This window comes from Oryzias melastigma, linkage group LG21 (assembly GCF_002922805.2).
Source record: "Oryzias melastigma strain HK-1 linkage group LG21, ASM292280v2, whole genome shotgun sequence".
NCBI lineage: Eukaryota > Metazoa > Chordata > Actinopteri > Beloniformes > Adrianichthyidae > Oryzias > Oryzias melastigma.
This window is the reverse complement of record NC_050532.1, coordinates 26,737,323-26,752,891: the sequence shown is the minus strand read 5'-3', so window position 1 is coordinate 26,752,891 and position 15,569 is coordinate 26,737,323. Positions and strand designations below refer to the sequence as shown.

Below are 15,569 nucleotides of genomic sequence, written 5' to 3'. Positions count from 1 at the left end.
GATCCTCTGGGTTTAAAGCTCTTCAAACCAAGAACAAAGCGGGTGTGGAGGACCACAGACAGTTAGTCAAAGAAACGTATTGTGAGAAAAAGAAGCACAAAGTACTGCCTTTTCCTTAAGAGTCCAGTTTCCAGCACAGAAATGGACATCAGAGGGATTCAGGTACGTCTATCTGCACCCCTCAGAACTTTGAGCTAAACTCCTCTTCATTAAGTCAAACCTCCAGCACAGAACATAACAGTAAAAGCTGAAATATGTCTTTAGGTAGTAGAAGTGTTCACCCAATGGTAGGAGGGTGGTGTCAAAGGGTCACAGGCAGCAGTCAAGTCTTTGCTAAATTTAAGGATCTGAAAATGAAGTTCTTCAGGAACTTTGAGTTGAGTTCATCTGGACAATGACTTGAAACATGCAATCAATCAATCAATCAATCAATCAATCAATCAATCCAACTGGTGGACAAAACATACAAGACATTTTGCCAAATGGTGGCCAGCAGCTACGCCAACCTGGTGGTGCTAATCGCCCAGATGAAACAGGAGTAGGAGGCCATAGATTGAAGTACAAGCAAAAATACATCAGCATAAAAGTACTTTGATGTATCAGAGACGTAAAAGTCCACAGAGAGTCACCAAGGCGTTGAATCAAGAGAAGGAGTCTCACCCCGGGCTTACACCGCTAGCGTCTCGGCTCCGTCGCGTTGTGGGAGTGGACTAGCTACCGCCGATGGCTTACACTGGCTGCTATGCGTTATCCTTATAATATGGATGTGTTGTGTCAAAGAGGACAGAGTAGTTCTGGATCTCTATGATCAGCTTCTCGTCGTCCATGGTTATGACTGACAACGCTGAGCTGCAACACACCCGAAATGATGTAATGTTTACGGCACGATGAAAACCGGCGAGTTCAGTGGAAATTCTATTTTATTTTGAAAATATACCGGATGCACTTTACATTCGCTCGCGTGGTTTCCGGTTTAAGTCATGAATAGCCCCAACTTCACAGAAAGGGATGACGATCAGCTGCGTCGTCCGTCAAATTTGAACCCAATGAAACGGATTCGCAGCGACGCAGAGGCCGATCCGCAGACGCAGGACGTGATCGCCTGCAGTTGAAGTTCCTCTCGCACTTTTAAAGTTACGGAAAGACTGCCGCGCACGAAACGGAGCCGTCACGCTAGCGGTGTAAGCCCGAGGTTAGAGAGGGGGGGAATGCAGGTTTCCATGACAACGGGCTCTACTTATCACTCTTTCAGAGAATTGTTTGGTTCAGTCCAGGGGAGTGTGGCATGGCTCAGGAGTTCCTGATCAGAGATGATTGTTTAGGTGCAGGTAGACGCAGTTTCTGCTGAATGTCCAGGTGCTGCTTTGGGGCAGAATTTTCACTGATCAGGTCCATTTTCAGGATTTCCTCCATAAATTCGCTCCAAAAATGGTTTCCAGCCTCCTAAGGGAGACTTTGATGAATCAGAGCATCGACCTCGGTCTCCAATCCGTTCAGCTCTCATATCCCATCGCTAAGCCCTCCCATCTCGCCTTTCTCTGTAAGCCGCTCCGCCAGGTTCAGATACATCCAGATTCCACCATCTCCAACCAGCAGAAAGCTGGAGATCATTAATCCAATCATGTAAACATCTTCAACGTCTTCCTGGGAGATTTGTGACAGACAGAAAATGCTCCGTTTGCCCCAGGGGTCATTCACATACCCAGCTGTAAACGGACCCCCCGGGCAAGTGGGATCCTCTCTCCCTCTTCTCATGGTGGTCAGTCGCAGCCGTTAAAATCCGCCCGATAGTTTGACCTGACAGAGCCGTGATCCTGACAGCACCGAGTCTGTCTGGGAGGAGACGAGGAGGCTGAAGGATCTGCGTGTTTGTGTTTAGTTCAGCTCATTTTCTTCTGGAGGTTTACCTGCAGGTTTACCTGTTAATCTGCTTTCATTGACACGTCGTTTCCCATCGGCTGCATCCTTGGTTGCATTTTGGAATTGTTTCCTGACACTTTTAACCCTTCCGCTCTCTTTGGGGTCCAGATGACTCCAACCACATATTGATATGTGATTGTTTCCATGACAAAGGTGGACAGGATTTTATGTCTGTCATGGACATTAGTGAAACTCAAAAATCAAAGATAAAAAAAAGTTCAGCGCACTGTCTTGGGGGGTCCAGATGACCCCACTCTTAATGTAAACAAACTAAGGAGAGCGGAAGGGTTACTTGCACCACCTGCCCATTCTGCTATTTTTAAATCAAATATCCTATTTCTGTTGATGCTTTCATGAGTGTGAATACAGTAAAGAAGTATTTTCACTCGACTGTTAATGTCCTAGATTCCACTCTCAGTTGGACTATAATAAGTCAGGATTAATGATAAAAACAAATGTGGTTATTAAATGTTTGTCGTAGGAGGAGTTAAGCTACCGTGAACCAGCTTTTGGTCTCTCTGATATGGAAAGAAACCGCACAGATTTCATCTTTTCTGGTTTTGTTTGGGTGCACAACACAAAACCACAAACAGGCCGAGCTCTGATGTTCAGGAACTCCATGTCGATGATGAATGTATTTTTATTTTTATATTCAAAGACTTTTGTCCATGTTTTTATTCACATTTTACTTTACAAAGAGAATCCAGGAGGGAAAGGTTATCGGGCTTTCATCAGCTGCATATGGTGGCCCGAAAGTTCAAATCACATCAACGAATCTCTCAACGCAAAAACACGTTAAAGATAAAAAAAAAGATTTTTTTTTTTTTAACACAACATTTTAGAAATCAAAACAACATTCCAGAATGTAAAAAAATAAATAAATAAATAAATAATTTCCAGAAATCAAAACGAAATATTGGGGGAAAAAAAGCAAAATAAGAAGCCAGTAGATGTTATGGGACGTCCCTGATTAGATGATGAGTTTTGAAGAAGAGGGAAAGCAGAAGGATGTTTTACCCAAAATGGGATAAATGATTGATCAATAACCAAACTTTTGCTGTGGGCGTGGCCACAAACTTAAAGAAATGTCTTCTGTCAAAAGATACCACCACGCCAAAAAACGTCAGATTAGTTTATTATTAATGGAAATAATACAGAACAATACAACAAATATTTGAAAAAAAATACAAATAAATATGTAAAAACACCAAAATAATTTTAACTACAGACAAAAGGACAAACAGTTCGTGCACAAACGTCATCATCTAATCCGTGATGTCCTTCCTTTACCCGTTTCTTATTTTACTTCATTTTGTAACAGTTCATTTCCTGAATTTGACTTTTGTTTTTTTAAACTTTCCCTTTTTATTTTGTTTGAATTGTGTTTTGATTTTTTGTAAATCTGTTTTCTTTTGTGGAATTTTATTTTGATTCCTAAAACGTATTTTTGTTTTTCTATTATTATTTATTTTCCCTTTTTAATTCTCTTTTTTTATCTTTAGTTTATATAATGTATGTATTTATTTTTTGAGTGATGTGGTTTGTACTTCAGGGCCACCGTAGTTTGTTTCATGTCCATTTCAGCTTTAGTTTGACAAAACTCATGAATAAAGACCGAACGTCAGCCTCAAACTGAAACAGCTGCTTATTAAGTGGCTGCAAAACAAAGACAAGGTGATGATTTAAGACTGGTGCATCATGTTTTAAACAAAGAATAATTATAGTAAAATATAACATTTGACTATTTTTTTTTTATTTGTTTCCATAAAAGACACACAAATGTCTCAAAAACTGCATCCATGTGCGTTCTTTCTCTCTTTATGAACTACCAGAGTAATCTCTAAATGTTTGTTAGAACCTTAAAGATTAAAACAAAAATTGGATAAAAAGAAGGCGGTTCTGGACAGACGAGACAGATTTTATTTAAAGAAGTATCCAGGAGGGCTACCGGAGGTGACCAAAGAGAATCTCTCCCAGAGAGGTTTCCGGAGAGCGCCGGTTCACTGAGGTGAGAAGTGGCAGCAGATGAAAAACGAGATCTTCAGGAATGAACACAATAAAAGAAAAAATGAAAACCTGCAGATGGAAAAAGACGAACTGGTATCTGAGCAGATAATCTGGAGAGAAAAACAGTGGCTGCACACCAGAAGATCCTGCGGTTGTCCTAATCCAGCTTTGGATCAATCCTCGGACAGATATTCATGGAGAAAGTCAGGAGAGACGGTCTCACCGATGAATATTTATGGTCCAGTTTGTGTGACATGGATCATTATTGCTATCCTCGTCACGCATGCTCGACATAAGATTTTAAGTAGGCGGCTGAAGGTCGGCAGTTGGAGTAAATCATCCACTAATTGGAAGGTCAGCAGTTCAACTCCAGAGTTCTTCAGCAAAAAGTCAAACCGTCCCTGAGAAAGACGGCGGTCTCTGCCGAAGTCCCCCGTGCTGGCATGAATATCCCACCGTCTTTCCAGGAACATTTGCTCAGACAGTCCCGGTACAGCCGTCTTTTGGTTTGGCAGATTCTCTGCTAAGGTCTCAAACAGACGACAAACTCAGTCATGAAGGTTTTACTTCACTTCTAAACATTTCTACGTATTTTCAGTTGGCTGAGAGAGAACATAATTAATGTGTTCATATGTATTAACGCCCTCAGGCGGTGAGATCAGCGTTATAAAACTTAATCTAAAATAAACGTAAACTTTTTTTTACATTCTGTGATTGATATTTTATTAAAATAAAGAAATACTATGGAATTTATTAGTAGTGTTTGGACAAAAGTGATCTTTTATTTTAATCTGACAGCTGTAATGCAACACCCGCAATGTGGGGGCGGAGCCTAACATCTACAATTAGAAATCCAACAAGGATGAAACCAACTCTTGTTTTTTTTTTTTTGAATGGGGATCGACATGAATTTTCCACAATATCAAATACCGGTGTTGACAAATTTTGTTCTTGTTGTTTTAATAAAATTACACCTAAAACTTTCATTCCATGTTGTAAACACAGTTTGTTAAACATTTTTAAGGTTTCCACAGCAAAATGAGGATTTTGGATGATTTTATGTCTAGTGTGAATAAAAAATGAAAAAATGGCAAATTAAAGGTAGAGTCACACAGGAGAGGTTGTGCTGATTAAAATAATACAAAATAAGCTGCAGGTTTCAAATTAAAAATAAAGATAATTCAAACATTGCCAAAGAGTTTTAGGCCCTTAAAGGGTTAAAAATAAATGTTCTAAATATACAATTTTGTGAGTGATTTTATATTATAATTATTTATAGATAATAAGTGGCTGGAAAATACTGTAACTGAAAAAAGATAAATAAATAGTGATTAATCGCAATTCATTTTTTCCAAGTCATCTTTTTAAATTGATCCCCGTTCCTATTTTTTTTTAGCAAATGTTGCATGTTTTTATGAATAATTTAATTATTTTCAACATTTTGTGTTGCAAAGCAGGAATATGTTCTGTTATGAACCCAAAAGCTTTGAAGAAAACACCACAGGAACTCCCTTTATTATTTTAAATGATCTCCAGTGTTAATGCAACAAATGATACAAATAATGCATCAAAGTCTGTGGTTTCAAAAAGATAATATATTCCTGCAAAATGGACTTTCTGAGGAAGGATCGTCTGGGTTCCATCAGATGGACGGATTCTGGCCGTGCAGGAGAGCGTGACTCTGCTGTTGTTCGTCAGCATCATTTAAGACGAGGAAAGAATTCTGCTGTTTAAGTAAATGTGGGCCAGGATGCTTCACTGCAGTCACTTTTAAGGAGAGAGATTAAACGGTTTGGAAATGTCTCTGCTAATGTATTCCTGTCTTGCTGAACTGGAATTCCATAATTGATCACAAAGCAAATGAGAAAAGAGGAATTACTCAGAGCTTGATAGACAATCGTTCCTGCAGTGCTGGAGAATTCAGGCTTTCTGCCCGGCAGTCAAGCAGACAGAGCAGCGCAGGTCCGAGGAGGATGTTAAATATACTGTAAATCTTGTTAGGGCTGCGGTTCATTGACATCCTTGATTAAAAAAGAACCAATTACAGCACGTTTATGAGAGTCAGGCAGGCTGGAGAGAGAGAGTCGGTGGACTGTCTTTGTGGGAACAACTGCTGCATTTCAAACATACAGGAGATCGTAGTGTTTTTGACTCTAACCAGATTCCCTGTCGTCAAGAGCATCCATACATCTGAGGATGTGACCGTACAGATTTCAGGTTGTCAGGGTCATAAAGACGAGTGTCTGCATCTTAAGGAGAATTTCCTGCAGTTTCCTTAAGGCTTATGCACACCTCAAGGACGCCATGAAAATGGAACGTACCATGTGGTAAATCGTCGTAAGTCTATAGGAAGCTCATGACGTACAGGTGATGCTGTCGTACACCAGACTTTTTCCAAAGAGCGCCACATTTGGTGAAAAAATGTATGAGGGCCAACCAATCCACCTGCTTTCTTTAAGCCTGTATAGTAATATTAAATAATACATTATTATGAACTAAAAAATAGAATTAATTAGATACATAAATAATAAATTAAAATCACATTTAAGAAAAAATTAGTTGCAATGTATTACCTCGAATAGAGCAGGCATACATCTAAATACACTTTTACCAAAATTACTGTAAATCTAATTTTTGAAGACCTGACATAAAACTAGAGAAGTTGCATTACTTGAGATAATGCTAGTGTGAATACTTTTAGCTAAAAGTCACTGAAGATCCAGAAGCTTTTTGCTGAAAATGCAAAAGCAATTTGCAAAATGTTGAATTTGCTAAAAGTCGGGAAAGGTCGTTAAATAACCATGAAAGAGCGCTGAAGTTGACCTAAATTTCTGAAAACGTTATAGTAAAATTGCTTTAAAATCCCTAATACATCCCAATTTTGCAAAAATATTTAACATGTTGCTTAAATATGAGCTAATCTCCAAATTATGCAAAAAAGCTAGTACATTTCTAAACTCCCAAACTAATTAAAATTCCTCAAAAAAGAAAATTGGCCAAAAACATTTTCATGTTGCTAAGATACTAACTAAACTCCAAATTAGCATTAAAAATACTCAGTAGATCCCAAATTAGCCAAAAAGCTAGCTTGTTGCTAAAATACTAGCTAAACTTCAAATTAGCCTAAAATTCTTCAATAAACTAAATTGGAGCAGGTGTTGAGGAGGACCTCCCGCCGCGCGCTCACGGAATGAGTCAAACGGTGAAGGAGCTGCAGGGAAACTGCAGCCGTGAGGGACTGATGAGAGAAACTGTAGTGTTTTAAAAACATATATTTTGACTTTTTTATATTAATTATTTTTGTTCAAGAAAGTGGGAAAAAGTTGTTTCACTGGATATTATTCCCAATCTAAGTTCAAAGCGAATGATAAGGAACGCTCTGATGTCCCAGCATTCTAGCAGCATTTAAACGCACCACTTACAGGTGAATTGGGGATGAAGAGTCACATCTAAATGTGGTTTTGTTTGTGCGTAACAAGCAATTTGTGTGTAGCTTTTAAAGATTTGTGTATTTAGCTTAAAGCTGTTGTAATTTGAAGTTGTGCATGTGTAAATTTTATATATTTTGTGATGTATAAGTCCCAAATCAAAAATTTAAGTCCGCACAAATTAGTGTGAGTCTATTTTCTCTCCATAATCTGAAATCTAAGTAATATCCACCAAAATCTAAGACTATTGGAGGCAGTGATCAAACATTAAAAGTCTAAAAGGAAATAAACTTTACGCTGAAAAAGATAACTCAGTCTTAACTGTCAAAATCAAAGGTGGAATCACTGGTAAGTTTAACAAGACAAATGGTCGGCACCTTTTCAAAATAAAACAGGAAGTCCTCTGACAGATACAGGAAATTGGCTAATTTGTCACAGCAAACCTGAGCAAACTGGGGCAGGAATTACACACAGGTAAAAAAAAAATGACAGAACTCCGCCTCTTTTTTAAAATTGACCCCACCCTCCCCATCTGTGGAGTCCTTCCTGTAAACTCGCGATCACGATACGTCCAAAGCTGTTATAACGGATTCGACCTTAAGACTTGCTTTGAGTTCATCTCTGTACTTAATCTGAATTCTTCCAAACTTTAAAAGTCTGATTTTCTTAATTATGGAAAAAAAGTCGCCATGTTCTTGTTTCACTAATGTTTTTTAGGCTGTTTTGTGGCGATTGTTGACATGTTTATAATTTCACTTTTTCATTCTAATCTGAAATAAGTTGCATTCTTATTCTTTTTCCAAATAACATAATAAAAAGAAAACAGTTTTTGAACTTTTAGCAGAAATGACAAACAGAATTAATACTCTAAGACGGTTTTATTTGTGATCATTTTTCAACCCATCTCTCGACTTTAAGAAGTCATTATCACAAGGAAGCAGATTGTCGTGAGCTTTTCAGACGAGCTGTTGTTTATTTAAACTCCGTAAATTGAAAATAAAAGAGACGTGAGGAAAATCACATTTATGTAAGACTATTACGCTTGAAAATATCGTCTTTGATTGAGCCTGTCACATCAGCAGAGTCCATTTGCACACTTTCACTTCCTTCATCTGTATGTGTTTGGTGTTTACGGTACGCCGGCACATACCTGCATGGCGCTTCATGGATTATGAGTTATGCGTCCTTCATTTATCCAGTGAGATGTGTCAGCAGTTGTTGTGGTTCAGACATTTCGCTGCTGTTTGTTCTCACTTCAAAACAGACAGAACTGTCCCGAGATTAAACTCAAACCCCTCCAGAGACTTTAAGTATAGGAAGTCACAAAACAGATCCAAATATTCTGTACAACAATATTTAGAGATGCTGCAGCTCCAGAAAACTGTACACATCAAATAAACAAACCTTTTCTTCACAAGGGAGAGCAGACGAATCAGGATGAGTTTGACAGCAAGAAAAAATATATATTATCAGCATTTTATATCGAAAACTAAAAACAGAATAATAGCCCTCTAAACTAGGAGTTTTTACATTTTTAAAAGGTCTAGAATTTTTCATTTTTTACCTTTTATTGGTATAAAATGACATTTTTACATCTCACTACCGAACAAAGTAATAATAACTTTAATATACTATATTAAAGTATAATTTTAAAACATTGTATTTCATTAATATAACTGACATTTTTGGATGATTACATTTTAAATTAAAGGTACACTAAAATCAGAATTACAAAGAATTAAGAATTTTCCACACGATAGTAAAGATTTTACAGTAAAATAGAGTAAAAAAGTCAAATATTTTTACACGTGAAGTCACAGTACTTCCATTTGAACACATTGACGCTATATTTTATCATTTCTTTAGCTGTATTTATTGGAAACTCCGTCCAGTTTCAGGTTGTTGACTTTGCCCTGCAGGCACATCACCACCAAGCTCAGAGCTTTAAATATCCCAGGAAATATCCAACGTTTACCGCAGACGATGAAGTACCTAATCATCCCTCCACTCGTTAATGAATCACGAATGCTGTAGAGTTTACATTCAGATTCAGAGCTATACATTTCTGTCATTGCAGGCGAAGTCTAAACTAATGATCCTATCATTGTTCTTCTCTCCCTTTGCCCAACCTCTGGCTTGTCATGCACTGCTAATATGGACATCCACGCAGGCTCAGGTCAGTGCCATTCATTGTGTACATGTACTCTGCTGTAGCTAATGAGGACAAATGCATGTCAGATCTGTCCCCGTCGCCTCCCCCACTTTCGCTCAGGTCCTTTGAATACGAGAGAGAGAGAAGGATTCATGCGGCGCTCGTTCAGGTGATATTCTTCATTTTTGAGTTTTTATGGACGTTGGAGCTGCTCAGTTTGGGTTCCTGCTGGAGCTCCGAGTGAGGGAGAACTGGAATGGCTTACAGGACTGAGGAGGAGATTTCCAAACAGACGAGTAGACATGGTTTTCAGAAGATGTCTGTAATAAAAGCTCAGGTGTTCTCGATGTACTACAGCTCCGTGTTTGTGATGAATTGTAAAGTTCCAGCTCTGCTGAAATGACGATCCTCAACTTCACTGCTTTGTGTTTCTGGTAAAATAGGTCAAACTTCAAAACCATCATCTCATCTTAACTGAGACTACCTTAGACAACACATTCTCATTCTTAAGTCGTCACATATTGTCGTGGTCACGAACCCTCCGCCTCACTTCTCGACGTTTGTAGATCAGGGATCCGGTCGTTTTGGTGCACCAAACCTCGAGACGCAGCCAATACCGTTAGCCTAACCCAATAGACTTAGCCACGTCTGGACCAGCGTCTGGAACCGCTACCGCCTCTGGTACTGGTTCCAATTCGCATCTGATACTGATCGACGTCCGGTACTGGTCCGAGTTTGGTACTAGGTTAAGGTTAGGGTTTGGGTACCTGTGCGGTCCACATCCCAGTACCGGATGTGGATCGGTAACCTAATCCTAGCCTAGTCCACGTCAGTGTCCAGAACCGGTACCACATCCAGAACCGGTACCGATCCCTATCCAGTACCAGTACCAATCCGCATTCAGTCCTGATCCGCGTCCGGTCTTGATCCAGGTCTGGTACTGATCCGGGTTTGGTACCAGGTTAAAGTTAGGGTTAGGATACCGGTGCGGTCCACATCCCGGTACCGGTTTGCGGCCCGGAGGTTAGGGAGCCTTCATTTAATTGGAACAGCCAGCATGTCAAAAAACAACAAGCAGTGAGGTAGTGGTTTGGGCTTTACTGGACCCAAAGGATTTGAACGTCTCACTATTGCTTGTTGTAGCAGCGAAATATAGAGTAGAATAGTAGAAATAATAGAATAGTAGAAATAATAGTAGAATAGTAGAAATAATAGTAGATATAATAGTAGAAATAATAGAATAGTAGAAATAATAGTAGAATAGTAGAAATAATAGAATAGTAGAAATAATAGTAGAAGAGCTTTATTGTCATTGTACAGAATATAACAAAAATTAGCTCCGAGTCCCTTATTCAAAAAATGCAATAAAAGACATATAAGAGACAGCAAGCAATAAAATATTCTAAAGAAGTAAGAAATAAAGTGTTAATGTCTGTCAGTGTTTAGAAGCTGTCTCTTAGCCTGATGGGTTTTTGTTTTAGTGACCTGTGGCGCCTCCCAGAGGGCTTCAGGTCCAAGAGGTGGAGTCCAGCGTGGAATATTTATGAAATGAAAATGCAGCAAAAAACACCAAACAATTGTCCAGAGTTGCATGCAAGATTATGTCATATTTTAAATCCTAAATTAGTTTAAAATTTTGAGTTGATGTTAGTGACTTTAGTGTCAAAGTCAAGGCCCGGGGGCCGGATCTGGCCCTTTGGGTAATTCTATCCGGCCCTCCAGATCATTTTATTTTATTGTTATTATTGACCCGATGTTATCTTGAGCTCATTTCTAATTTATATATTTGACAAAATATATTTTTATGGAGAGTAAAATATTGAAAGTTATTTAAGGTTTAACTTCATTTATTCTGGAATAATATTCCTGACTTTTTGATATTCATAATTATGTTAAAAAGTTACAGTTTTCAAGTTGGAAAATTAGTATAGCTTTTTGGACTATTTTAGCATTTACTAAGATTTTTTTAGGCTGTTTAGCTAATATTTCAGCTACATGCTAGCTTTTTTGGCTAATTTTTGCTTTTTTATGTTTTTAAGCTGTTTTGGCTAATTTAGGCTGTTTTCAGTTTTTTAGGCTATTTTGGAGTTTAGTTAATATTTCAGCTACATGATAGCCGTTTTGGCTAATTTAGCCTCTTTTTTTGGTTTTGTTAGTCTAATTTGGCAATTAGCTAATATTTCAGCTTCAGTGTTTTTAGCATTTTTAACTATCAGATTCAGCATCTTCAGCAGCCAAATTCAGCTTCCAGCATTCACACTAGCATTATCACAGGTAATGTTATATATCTAGTTCATAATTATGGTACAAAGTTACAGTGTTAGTAAAAATGTTAATTTTAGAGTGTTCAATAAATGTTTATCCTGTTCGGCCGGTGACCTGTTGTGTGTTTTCGATTTTGGCCCCCTGTGCGATTGAGTTTGACACCCTTTAGTTGAATAGTGGAATCAGAAAATATCTCCAGTCAGAGAAAAACTGTTTGTGGAGTTTCTGCAGTAAATGTGGAGAAAGTAGGAGTAGGACAGTTGCCAGTTTCCCCGGCAGAAGCATCTGCAGGGACAGATGGGAGATGATGACGGTGTGTAATAGGCATCTGTGGCCCGCAGGGGAGGGAATACTCAACACTCATTTCCACTCTGCAGTGTGAGAACGCTCGGAAAACCACACACTGACACACATTACAGCTTGTCATAGCTTTTCCCACAATCTGTCCTCAAGAGCACACCTTTTGCTGTGGAGACAGTTACATAGATTGAGAGTAAACATGTGTTTTACAGGAGGATTGTGCTGCCTGCTCCCCTGGTTAAACAGTCATGCCAGATTCACTGGGAGGGGGGGGGGGGGTAAAACCTAGCCGTTAGGAATTGTCCTTTTCTGTTCCTCATCCCGTTCTCTCCTAAAGGCTTACTCCGGCCTCTCTGTAGGATCTGAACTCTTCCTCGCTGTCAGAAAGGAGCATCGCTTTGAGAGACCTCCGGAAAGAACGCACGCTTTAGAGATGATGCAAAAGAAGGAAGTGTAATCCCTCGCCGTGTTCAATAACACCTTGTCTTTGTTTATTTTTACCTTCTCCCGAGATAAAGCTGGGAGGAACTTTTCGAACCAAAAGGGATGTAATTAGTGGGAAAACGGAAAACATGTTTTTCTTTAGTCGTAGACCAGCAAACGCTCATGCAGCATGCTTGTGTGTGGGATCACAAACACACACCTCATGCACTCCTCGTCTCCCCGCTCGCAGGTTTACGAAGCCGTGCCATGCAGAGGCGGGAGCGGCCAGAACGAGTGGAGGAGCGAGGCCTGGTCCATTTGCACCATCAATGCCGTGGACGACCTGCCAGCGTGCGGGGAGGGGGTCCAGAGCCGCAAGATCAGGTCAGTAAACGCTTTGGCAAACTGCTCACTTGGCATCACAACACACAGCAGCAGGAGTTGGACCCACAAGGCTTCTCTCAATGGCCATTCACACCTGCAGCACAATCAGTCAAGCTAAAGCGATGCTTCACAATCAGCGTGGACAGATTAGCAGACCCGAAAATAACCGCAGGGAGAGCTGGCGTTCTGGATTAGACTCCACAGCGGGCGCGGAGCGGGGCGGTGCTGTTGAAGGGCCTTCATCAAATGTGTTGTGCAAATTCAGCTTTCAGTTGCCATTGCGACGTGACAAAGTAAAGCGAGTATTTACTGCGGAACAACAACGCTGTCTTGATAATGAGGGATCCTCAAAGACGGCAGAGTCAAGGGCAACAAGTACTTTAATGAGCTGTTTGAGAACAGACTGGAAGACGCCGTTTTAATAAACAACTCCGAAAGGATTCTGGGAACAGTCAAAGCCAGCTCCTTTTCTGATGAGCAGCTTCCCCAACAAACGCAAATCCAGACAGATTTCATCTTTCTTTACTTGCTGTCCTGCAGCCTCTCCGTCACTGTACACCTGCTGCTAAAAGATTAGCTTGATAAACTGTAAACAGACGTCTTCTTCTGTCATTTACGTCTTTTTGAGTTTCGGTCTTTGACTGTTCAAAGACTTTAAAAACAGACCGACTTCAGAAGCTGTTTGTGCTCAGAAATGGTATCAGTGATGATGGCCCAGGAGACTAGTTATACCGCTCTGCCTGCTGCCCCGCTCAGGTGCGTAAAGACAGGATTGATAAGTGGGGAGGAGAGCATCGTGGATGACAGCCAATGCGACGCGGAGGAAATGCCGCCCAGAGCACAGGTGTGCCACCTGGCCTGCCCCGACGACTGCGTCATGGGACCCTGGGGACCTTGGAGCGGCTGCCCTCAGGTGAGAAGTCCATCCTGCACCTGAAAGCCTTCTTTGAATGACATCATTAATGCAAATGGTTCACAAGTTTTTTTGTTTGTCACCAGTGCATGATGGTCTCGTGCACTGTGACCCCGTGATGGTTGGTTCCTGTTACGAAACAAAAACATATTGAAATAAACTGGAGAATAGATATATTGACATTAAATTAAGAAATATATCTCACATGTCAGTCATTTACCCAAATATTTTTGAACATATTGCAATATATGGATGGTCAACCTATTTTTATATACATATATTATAAAGCATATTTCAGCATCAGTATATTTCTATATAAGAAAATGGTAATAGCTGGAGTATTTACATTTATTTCAATGATAAGTACTGCTTCCATTTATTGTTTTTTTATAAGGGTGGTTGGGTGGATGGAAGGAAAATACCTCTTTAATCATGTTATACGTTTAGATTTTATATATTTTAAGCCTAAATTAAAATCTCACTTATTTTCCCTGAATTTAAAGTCACCAAATGTTTGACACATTTTTTTAGGTAAATTCTGTGGGTTTATCGTCAAATAAATTAACTTTTGTCAGCTATATGTTGTCTTTAAATGCTACACAAAGACATTTTGATTGATAGCATTTCCTTATGAGTTATTTATTAGGCATTTTAAAGTTTTTATAATCCCTAAACTTCAATGTTTTCTTTTGTATTTAAGTTAACTTTCATTCTCTTTTTTTTCCATGTTTGTTGATTTTTTTTCATTAATTTCCACACATAAATACATAACAATAACCTGCTGTGGGCTCTTTTTAATTTACCATTCAATGGTAATAACTGAAATATACACTTTAATTATTGAAATCACAGTATCAAGAAAATAAATGAATGTAATTACAAATTCCTGAACACATCATCAAACCATCACAAATATATTGTTTTCCACACAAAACCTCCTATAAATATGATAATAAGTTATGTAACGGATGTCATATTTGAATGTTGAGGCCTGAGGCTGCGACGGCGTGCTGCATGTTCAGCAGGGTTTGTCGCCACAGGCGAGTGGTTCCGGCGTTGTGAGTCTTGCAGGTTTTTGTGTGAGGCTGCACTTCTCTATATGGGAGCATTGGAGGCAGAGACGGAAAAAAACGAGATTGTATCGGTGAGGATTCTTTCCCACAAGATGTTTTATGTCATTCAACCTTGGAGTTTGTTTCCTTTATGCAAATCTTGTCATGGAAAAAAATGAATAATTTAAAGCTTTAACATGACTCCTAAAGAAACGTACTTTTAACAAGCTGAATGTTCCTATTTATCTGTATTTCATGTCTCCGTAAAGTCTTATACAATCCAACCTTTCAGTGAAACAGAAACCGTCATATTATTGATGTAAGTATGAAGACTTATTCTCTCATTCCTTTGAACTTTTGTCATTTAGCTGCAAAAATATTCATCTTCAAATCTATTCTCTCAACTAAAATCATTATTTTATTCAGATTTTGTGCTTTCATGATTACCAAGCAATGAAAATAAGAGCTTATGCTTTCTAGGAATCTATAGATTTCTATACTTTAGAATCAACACAAAACGACAAGATGAGGAATCACAAACCACAGACTTTCATCGGCTGAGTAACCCAAATTCTTCTCAGGAATTCAGCCTCCGCTGGAGCAAGGGTTTCTGGGAGTTTTTAAGCGTAACATCCTCTATCAACTCTGCAGGAGGCGGAGCCAACGGCAGTGAAGAAGTATAACACTCTAATAAAGTTCACTGGGATTTATATCATCTAACAAAA

The 15,569-nt window shown here is 39.1% G+C and overlaps 1 protein-coding gene across 1 annotated transcript in view; it reads left to right on the top strand.

Moving 5' to 3' along the window:
• thsd7ba (thrombospondin, type I, domain containing 7Ba) overlaps positions 1-15,569 on the top strand; it is a 255,311-nt gene that overhangs the window by 208,949 nt on the left and 30,793 nt on the right. The window contains exons 17-19 of the mRNA XM_024286085.2: positions 9,526-9,531; positions 12,746-12,879; positions 13,636-13,792. Coding sequence (XP_024141853.1) covers positions 9,526-9,531; positions 12,746-12,879; positions 13,636-13,792 — 297 coding nt within the window. The remainder of the gene's footprint in view (positions 1-9,525; positions 9,532-12,745; positions 12,880-13,635; positions 13,793-15,569) is intronic.